At 49.2% G+C, this 10,380-nt stretch overlaps 1 protein-coding gene across 1 annotated transcript; it reads left to right on the plus strand.

Annotated features, from left to right (window-relative positions):
- The first annotated feature begins 459 nt into the window (after positions 1 to 459).
- LOC149852848 (uncharacterized) lies at positions 460 to 8,077 on the plus strand. Its single transcript, XM_090028149.1, has 4 exons — positions 460 to 498; positions 1,827 to 5,883; positions 6,173 to 6,276; positions 6,825 to 8,077. Exons 2-4 carry the CDS (start codon positions 1,851 to 1,853, stop codon positions 6,897 to 6,899), a joined length of 4,212 nt encoding a protein of 1,403 aa, XP_089884275.1. The 5' UTR covers positions 460 to 498; positions 1,827 to 1,850; the 3' UTR covers positions 6,900 to 8,077.
- Positions 8,078 to 10,380: the final 2,303 nt, after the last annotated feature.

Raw genomic sequence — 10,380 nt, forward strand, 5'->3', positions numbered from 1 at the left:
GAGTGGGTGCAGAGGTAGCGGATGGGAGGTGAGGGGATGTGCCCACTCCAACGCCATTTCAGCCCCCTCCCAGCACCCTGCCTTAGGCAGTGGCCGGGATTGGGGCTCAGTCTGCCTTTCCATCATTAGGCTACTACTCCTGCTTCATACCAAATTTAAACTACTAGACCCCACATTCTTCCAAGAGTTTGGACTAGAGCCCACTGCTCCCAATTATGGCCAACTCCTCCACTCCAGATGCAGAGCCCAGGAGTCCTGGCTCTCCAGTCAGTTGGCATTTTGACCTCTATTAATTTCACTCAGTAAAGGAGAGGATTATTTTTTCCTGTCCTTGAAGGGGTCATCAAGACAAAAATCAGGATCCTGGAGATAATTGGTTTAACATCCCCCTGATGAGAAACAGTGATTGAAATAGCAACGAGGCTTCCAGCCGCACAGCCCAGAAACTGTCCTACTTCCCCAGCTTCATCGGACTGACTGCCGGCTGGAACGCGGAAAGTATCTATCTTTCTCTTTAATCTCTCCATGTCCTATTATTTGTCTTTATGTCTATATGTCTGTCTGTCTGCCCTTCCTTCTCTGTTCAGACCTCTCAGTCTGACTGCCTCGCTTCCCAACTACCTACCATACTTTGTCTGTCTGCTGTTAGACCTTAGTATGCTCTCTCTTTTCTCCTTTCCCAGGCTACAAGAGAAATAGCTTTACGGGTGGTTGCACATATACTGCATGCTCCTAAAATGTAATTTAGGGAGTCCAAAATTATACCTTTTTTTATGGATGCACACTATCTTAAATAGCATCGATGCAACGTACCCTTTTTCTTGTTTAATGCAGTGTTGGAGTGATATTGTAGTTACGATGGTTCAGGAAATATGTGAGAGGCAAAAATGTTTGTGGGTGATACCTTTTATTGGCCCAACTGCATGGTTGGGATAGACTTAGACAAGTTTTCAGCCACTCACTAAAATCTTCCTCGGACAAAGACTGACTTAATAAATCTCTTTAGTATACTTTTAGTTGGAACTAATGAGTCAGTAAATAATGAGACCGACCTTGTTTGATAGTGGGGTGAGTGCTTTCCATCCCTGCTCAGAGTTGTCTGTACGACACAGACTTTTAACGTTTCATATTTCCTACAGTTATTTATTAGTGTTGGCTTGAAATTAATAGAGCTAGTTGAAATATTTCAAACAAAATAAGCCTTTTTGTACCTCTAAAAATAATTTTTAAATGACATTTTTCATGCGAGACTTCTGATATTCTTTGCTTTTAACTAGAAAAAAAGTTATCTTTTTATCAAAACCTTTTTCTCCCAGAGTGTGTTTCAAGAACTGTACTGATGAATTTCAATAAGCGTTTGAAAACGAAATGAAAATGGAAAAAAGATCCATTTTTGAACATTCCAAATTTTATAGAATTTCATTTTTTTCTTCATTTTTATGAGCTGCGGAAGGCTGTGGCACTAATTTCATTACTAGTTGAGAAATATTTGTCTGAATTTATTGGAAAATTAAGTATACAAGAAAATCTAATTTTCTTTCCAAAAAGAGGGGTTTTTTTTCAATGTAAAAAACAAAACATCAAAAACCAAATTCTCAGAAAAATGAAATGCCATGGATAATATTGTTCTGTAACATGTTGATATTTGAATTTTTGCCAAAGAAATGACATTTCTCATGAAAAAAGAATTTTTTTCCCAATCAGTTCTATAATGGAGCCTGCTCCAAATTCTGGTAGGTGAGAAGTGCCCATAATTATGATTAGATGTCAGAGTGTCTCACACAAAGATATATGACTTCTCCTGGGTTCTTGTTTTCCACCTGCAGGTACCAGCTGTGCTAAGAAGCAAAATGGACACAGCCAGTAGAGTTGTGACATCTGACCATCCTGGAAAAGCCAGCCCACCTGATGGTGTGGGCACAACTATGAGCACTGGGGATGGTGGTATGGCTGATGGGATCACTGTTCTTGGGACTGCCAGTAGCCCCTGGGAGACTGGTACCTATGGAGACAGGGATGCAGACATTCATGGAGAGAAGGACATGGCTGCCACCGCTGCTTATGAAGATAGTGCTGTCACCCCTGAAGATGGAGGCATATCACCCACCATCATAGAAACAGAAGTAAACACCATCCTTAGAGACAGAGATGCCACCATCAGTCTTAGAGGGGTAGATGCCATTTTCACCCCCAGGGATGGAGATACTACAATCAGGCGTAGAAACATCACCCCCAACTCTGGAGACACTGACAATGCCTCCAGCCCTGGAGGGGCTACTGCCCCTAGAAATCCTTCCATGACTGCCTATGGTGAGGGCACAATTGTTACCACTCCAGGATATAACATCCTAGCTATAGTCTCTGGAAAAGCCACCGCCTCTGTCTCTGGGACAGTTTCTGTTCTTGGGGAGACAGTTAGCTCTGGAAAGTTCCCAGCCTTCAGTGAAACCAGAACTCATGCATCAGTAGCCACCTGTAATAAGGCCAACCTCTTTGGGGCCAGAAATGTCCCCGATGACCCTGGCACCTCCAGTGAGAACAAGTCTGTGGGACAAACTCATGTTCCTGGAGACAGCAGCCCCTCTAGTGAGACTCCCACTTCTGTTGCAGCCAGCGCTGCCCATATTGAGACTATTACCTTTAGGGACATAGAGGCCCTTAATCTGGAAAAGACCCTGCCAACCCAGCGAAGAATTTCAGGGAACATCACTATTCCCAAAGAAACCATCTCCAGTCCTGAAGATCCTGCTGCTGCCCTTGGAGACACTGCTACGACCCCTGAGGCCTTTACTGCCAACTCTAGAGACTTCACTTCCCCCACAGCCTCTGGAGAGGACACTACCAATCAAGGAGACACCCTTTCCACTACCTTGGCCCTTGGAGAGAGCACCATCAACTCCATTACCCCTGGCGATAATACCACTATCACCATCTTCAGCCCTGGTGATCCCACTACACCTAGGGACAGTGCTGCCATCACCTCCAGAGATGTGTTCACTACTGATATCCTTGGAGATGTCAGCACTGATGCTGTTCCTATCACCTCTGTCACCACCGATGCCCCTCCTGATGAGGGGGATATAATTACTGCCTCCACAGACAGCTTTCCCATTGCTGTCTCTGGTGTCACCCCTACTCTCTCTGGAGATGCCATTGTCATAGACAGCATTACAGCTGCCCCTGGAGACACCCATGTCACTGCCGCCAACCCTGGAGAAATTGAGGCAACCACTGCCCCCACTAAAGAAGAAAACACTTTCACCACTGTTCCTGGAGATGCTATCGTCACCATCACCATCACTGCCGCCCCTGAAGAAGAAGAAGAAGAAGAAGAAGAAGAAGATGACATCACTGCTGCCACTGGAAAAAATGAAGATGATACCACTGCTACCCATGTAGATACCCCTGCTGTTCCTGGACAGGATGATGACACTGCAACTTCATATCAAGATAATGATCTCATCACTGCTGTCCCACAAGAAAATGACATCATTGCTTCCTGCCAAGATAATGATGTCATCACTGCCAGTGCTGGAGAAAGTGATGACATCTTCTCTACCCCTACAGAAAATGAGGTCATTGCTTCCCCTGAAGGAGAGGATGACACCATCACGGCTGGCTATAAGGGAGATGGCAATATCCCTGCTGCCCCTGAAGAGGTCAGCATCCCTATAACCATCATTGCTGCCCCTGGTGGTGATGACGGAGCCAATGCCATTACTGACACCCCTGGAAAGGGCAATGCCATCGCTGATACCCCTGGAGAAGGAAACATTGCCATCACTGATGCCCCTAGAGGAGGAGGTGATGTCTTCACTGATGCCCACAGAGGAGGAGATGGCATTGTCACTGCCACCCCTGGAGGAGGAGTTGACATCATCACCACTGCCCCTGGAGATGGAAATAATAGTATTCCCATCAGCACCCTCCCTGAAGGAGACAAAGCCAAGACCCCCCACCATGAAGATGCCATTGCCACTACTCCTGGAGGTGACAGAGCTGTCACTGCTGCCCTTGGAGATGGAGGTGCTCATGGAGATGACATTATCCCTGAAAAAGATGATGCCATCACTCCTACCCTTGGGGATTCTGTCATGACCATCACCATCACTGCTGCCCCTGAGGAGGTTACCCCTGACATTGACACCCTCACCCTTGGGGAAGCTGACACTGCCATCACCACTACCTCTGGGGAGGTTGATACTGCCATCACCACTGCCCCTGGGGAGGGTGACACTGACAACGCCATCACCACTGCCCCAGGGGAGGCAGATATTGCCATCACCACCACTGTTGGGGAGGCTGGCACTGCCGCTGGGGAGGCTGATATTGCCATCACTACCCCTAAGAAAGCTGACACTGCCATCCCCACTGCACCTGGGGAGGCTGATAAAGACACCACTATTGCCACCACCCATGGGGAGGCTGACACAGACACCACCATCTCTACCACTCTTTGGGAGGCTGACGCTGAGAATGCCATCTCCACTGCCCCTGTGGAGGCTCTGGCCACCATCATCACTGCTTCTGAGGATGCCAAGGTCACCATCACCACCACCCCTGTTGAGGCTGAGGCCACCATCACTGCTGTTCCTGAGGAGGCTGACACTGACACTGCCATTACTCCTCTTCCTGGGGACACCAATGCTGTCATCACCACCACCCCTGGAAGAGATGAGGTTATGACAGTCCCTTCTGAACATGCCATCGTCACTATTACCATCACCTCAGTCTTCGGGGATGAGGAGGCTGCCTCTACCCTATTTCCTGAGGATGAGGAGGCTACACTCACTCCCACTTCCAGGAGTGATGGGGCCATCACTGCCATTCCTGGAGACCCCATTGTCCATATCACCATCACCGGTGCCCCAGAGGAAGACGATGCCACTACTCTTGTTTCTGGAGAAGGCACCGGTGCCATTGCCCAGGATGATGATACCATCATTGCTGCCCATGGATATGACATAATTGCTGCCACCCCAGGGGATGGTGACATCACCATTGCTGCTAATTCTGGAAAGGATGATGCCTTTACTGCCCCCCTGGTAAACTACCCTGTCACAGCTGCTGCTGCCCACGCACATGTCACTGATTCTGCTATCAGCCCTGAAGGGGCCACCCACACTACTGCTGCCTCTGGAGACACTAACATCACCACCACTGCCCCTGTGGATGTTGCTGTCACCAAAACTACACTTGGAGATACGAGTGACTTTGCCACAGCCTCCAGAGATGCCAGTACCAAGCCTGTGGCCTTTGTGGATAACACCATCATGACGACCCCAGGAAGTGACACCATCGCTGCTGTGCTGGGAGGATCTGACACAGGTGCCATCACCACTGCTACCCCTGGAGAAGATAATGCCATCACCACTGCACCTGTGGGTGATACCGCTACCACCACTGCTGCCTGTGAGGACACCATGGGTATCACCATCCCTGGAGACACCACCACTGCTGTGACTGTCCCTGTAAATGACACCATTGTTGCTGCCACCATTCCTGGAGATGCTTCTATTACCAGCACACACCATGGAGATGCTGAGGCTCCTGGAGACACTGTCTCTGCTACTGCTATTCCACCTGAAGAGGTCACTTCCTATACTGCCACCCACAGAGATGCCATCATCTTCCCCAGAGGTGCCCCTGCCATTGTCTCAGGAGATGTTTCAGCCACCTCTGACCCTCTTGAAGACATCAGCATCCATGGAAATCTGGGCATGAATGCCCCTGCGGGCGATGGCACTGTTCTTGGAGGTGACATCGCTACTTCTGGAGATGTTGATGTCCCCAGATATGACATCATCACTGATGATGTCACTAGAAATACCCTTCGAGATGATGACATCACAGCTGATGCCCCAGGAGCTGACACTGTACCTGGTAAGTTGATGTGAAACCCAGAATGGAGGTTGCCCCCAGGCCGGGAATGGGGAGGGAAGGAAGCCAGGCAATCCCTGTCCTGATGCTGTGACAGTTCTTATCTCCAGGGAGAGGCTCTGTTGCTATAGCAGCAGCCACCACTCTGACATAAATGGATAGTGACACCGTCAGCCCCATGTCCAAAGGATACCCCACACACGACATGAGCCATATACTAAGCAGGGAAGCATAACTTTGCTCCATTCGATCTCACAGAGCAATCACTCATCCTTTTCTTCTCCTCCTCCAGCAGCAGCCTGGGAGCCCCAGACTCCCCTGCAGTCTTGCTCCTTTGTCTTCATCGCCGTAGTCTGCATCTTCATTGCTGTGGTCCTGCTCACCGGGATTTTTGCGGTAAGGGCCCTGTGTGTCACTGGATGCTTTGGAAACTGCCCTGTCCCTTGTTTTCCCACTCTTGGGAAACCCACACTTAGTCCTTGTCCTCCAGTCCTTCTGCATTCTGCTCTGAGGTGGCCAAATGCTGGGCTCTGTAGTCAGGTCTGACACTTGCTGTTGCCCCAGGACTCCCGGTTCTCTCTCCAGCTGCCCCGGGGGAGCAGGGAGTGACTCTAACATATTGGGAGGAGGAGATGACATCATCATCAGCACTGCCCCTGGAGACAAAAATGACAGTATTCATCAGCGTTCTGGGAGTCGGGACACCCAGGTGCTGTTCTCAGTCGTGTAAGAGAAGGTGGCACTAATGGCTGGACTGGGGCTGGGAACTGGAAAGCCAGGAGTCCTGGGCTCCCAGCAGTAGGAGGGGAGTTGGCTTTGGTGGTTGGGCCAGGGGAGAACTGGGGATTGGGATTCCTGGGGTTTCTATCAGTTTTGAGAAGGTCCTGGGGCCCGCTGTTTGTTACTCAGACCATTTCACTGATGACCATGCATGTCTCTTCCAGGCCATCCATTATGTGAAGGTGTTTATCATCAGCTCTGCCACCTTCTCAGTCCCAGTCGCAAACTCATTCCCCTGAGATCCTTCTCCACGGTTGGCACCTCTGAAGCAGCCAGGTGCCACTTCTGGATGGCACAGAGAGACTGCATGCAAGACATTCGTAGCTGACTCAATGGGCAGAAATGGAGGGAAGAAGTTCATCTAGGTCCTCCCTTTAATACAAGGAAAATGTGTTTCCACTGGCCACTGTCGCATAAGAAGGTCAAAGCATTGTGGTGTGTTTTGGCCAGGGCTAAGGACAGAGGAAAAACTGCTGTATGGGGCAGTTCATCAGCTCACAAGTCCATACAGACTTAGAGCTCTGGTCCATCTAGTCTGGGATCTCACCTTGTGCCACTAGCAGATCAGACCAATGGTACATCCCACCCTTTTTCCGACTTCTGCCTGTGTGAGTGAGGGAAATGAAAGAGCACAACAGCCGGGAAGGAAATATGGTGTCATCTCCTTCTCAGGCACCAGTTCCAGTGTGACCCAAGCCACCAGGACTGGCTGGCTCACCGGAGGGGTCCCACCCTCTCTACAAGGCAGGGTCTGATCTTCAGACTGGGTGGATAGGCTGGCTCAGAGGGGTAGAAAAAAGGGATATGGGGTCTTTCCCCTTCTTTCTCTGTAAAATTTCCTTTGTGATAGTAACTCAATAAGGTATTTCCCTTTTTGTTGTTTAATCTGATGTGCAGCACTACTTTACAGTTGTAAAACAGCCACCACAAATAGAAAAGAACTAGTTAGCTGTGTTAGTCTGAAGTCAGGTAGAAGACAGGGCAGAGTTGGACCGTATAGATTAACTTGGAATTAGTTAGTCCGTAGGCTGCAATTATGCCTTGCCTTCCACCCCGGAGAGAGCTGTGTTTCTGAGCAAGCTTCATGCTGCATTGCTGTGCAGTTGAAACCCAGCCATCCTCCCCCAGAAGTAGCTGCACTTCAACATTGGCTGAGCAATCCCTATCCTGCTTTGTCATGCTATTCTTACCCCAGAGGTAGCTGCATTTCAGCACTGGCTGCCCAAGCTCTACGCAGCATTGCTCTGTGGTTGTAACCAGGTACCTTGCCCACCCCACCAGAACTAACTGCATTCAATGCTGATTGAGCAATCCCAGTGCTATGTGGTTGTTTCCTGGCCAGCCCACCCCAGAGCTAGCCATTGGTGATCATGCCAGCTCTGTGCAGCCATGGGCAGGGTGGCTGTTATCCACCTGCCTCATCCCCAAGCTGGCTGTGTTTCCACAGCAGGAAGACTGCTTGCTTCAGATTGGTTTGTCAGTCAAATACCTTGTGACCTTTTGGATCTCTTTGTAAATAATCAATCTGATTAATAAATAGGATATCTTTCCCTATCAGCTCTCCTAAGTGCCTGCTATGTTTGTCTGGCTCCGTGCTTCATAAAAAGAGGTTTCTCCTACTGGCTTACAGAGTCATTAAGCCAAAGGGCAGAAGAGTTCAGCGCATGTTGTAAAGGAAAATGCTCTTGGGTGTAGTGCCCGCTGTTTTCGCTAGAGGACAGGAGCAAACTACTTTGGAGACTCCTAGACTGAGCCTTGTGTAGTTGGGTTGTGAGAAGCCTCAAGAGAAGCTTCTGATCTCATGAGACCCTCCCAGCTCCCACTCAGAGAAGATGCCAACTCAGTGTGTATTGCCAATGCCTCCAGAGACAGGGGTTGAATTACACTTTGTCTCTTGGGGGGGGCTAGAAAAAAAATTGGGCTGCCCTAATAAAATCAGAGACCCCCCCCTCAGGTTATAATTTTCATATCTTCCAGGGGGGGTTCTTGTCTTTTATGGGGGGCTCAGCCTCCCTGAGCTCCCCCATAATTTGAACCCTGGCCAGAGATATCTGGGAACAACAAGGCTGGAAAGAGCGTGACGTTTGAGTGGGCTAGAGCAGGGGCAGCTCGGAGTCAGGACCCCAAGGTCTATCCCCATCTCTGGGGTGGAATCAGATCTAAAGGTTATATCATTTTGGTTGGGGGTGCAGTATCCTGAATTCACCTCCCAGCTCTGGGTTAGAAGTAGGGTTGCCAACTCTGTTTGCTTCTATTTTGGGAGGTTTCGGGGACACCAACCTGCCCACAATACATAATGCAAATGTGTGCTTGTGCTTGTTACGGATTAGGGTGTGTAGACTTTACATCAGGAAGGCAAATGCACATTACTATTACATTTTAAAAACCCACAGGACTAGTGTATAAATGGGATTCAATATTTAATGTTTATTTTAATGAATGCCCTATCATTTATCTCCTGGGTGGCTCTCGGCAGTCTCCTGGAGATTTATATCTAGTTCCTGGAGTCTCCAGGGCAATCCTGAAGGGTTGGTGACCTTAGTTAAAAGTGAGGCTTGATGGTTAGAACAAGGGAGCTGAGAGCCATGACTGAGCTCTCCAGACTCTGGGAAGGGAGTGGTTGCAGCAGCAGGACTTGGGGAACGGCTGAGTCGGGACTCCACTCCTGGGTTCCATGTCTCATGTCTCTTTATGCATGACGTATGGTTAAGAGAGGTCTCCTGCCTAACTATACCTGAATTTAAAACTGGACCTAAGCAACAGTGAGTGGCTGCTCATGGAATTATTCTGTGCAAGTCTTGGAAAAGAGCAGCAGCTGGCTTTCTGAGCTGTATTTCCCAGTCAGGGAAGCCTTGTCTTGCTGCCAGATGAGCCCATTTCCTTCAGGTTATCAAGAGGTGAAAAGAAGCATGACATTTGCTCACCTGTCATCCCATGGGCTGAAAATAAAACTGGGACTGCACTTGGCAGGCCCAGAGACATAATCTGTACAGAGGCAAGATAAAGAGTGTGGGTATGTGCCAAAGAGACTGCTGCCTGCTGTTGGAAGGGTTCAGACCTGTGTGTGCATGCGGGTGTGTGTGTCATTCCCCCAGCTGAAGGAAATAAGACCTTCCTCACTTCATTTCACAGCACTCAGTCATTCCCCAAACACAATAAGCTTTTAGCTGAGAGGATATGTGTAAGGCAAGAAGGAACCAAGAAGGGAGCGTGTGCATGATAACTGTGCCATCCCTAGCAGGACAGTTGCATTATGCATGCAAGGGTAGAGTAAGGATTGAGCAAAGGGGAGGTGTAGGAGCAGGTACCCATGCTGCAGTAGTGGCTGCACCACTGCTCCTAATCTCCTCCCTCTTTTTCTTCACCCACCAGTGGGGGCAGACCATGCCGGGAGTTTGTTAAAGTTCACAAAACAGCTAAATCCCCCTTTCCTCTTTGTGCTCAGAAACATATCCCCTTCCCTCTCTTGCCCTCCACTACTTAACCTGCTGCTACTGCTTTCCCCATTGTCTCTGGGGTGGGAGAAGACTTGAGGCTATGAAGCAGCTGGGCTCAGCTGGGACAGCAACAGTAGTAGTAGTGGAGATGGGTGGGGGGAAGGATCCCCACCTGGCCTGATCCTCACTCTGCTCATCGCTGCTTTTGCTGTCACTGTTCCCAGTTGAGCCCACCTCCATGAAGCCTGACTGGAGTAGGCAGGAACAGCTTTGATGCTTTGCT

This window comes from Crocodylus siamensis, chromosome 15, assembly GCF_052110815.1.
Source record: "Crocodylus siamensis isolate JL-2025a chromosome 15, ASM5211081v1, whole genome shotgun sequence".
Lineage (NCBI taxonomy): Eukaryota > Metazoa > Chordata > Crocodylia > Crocodylidae > Crocodylus > Crocodylus siamensis.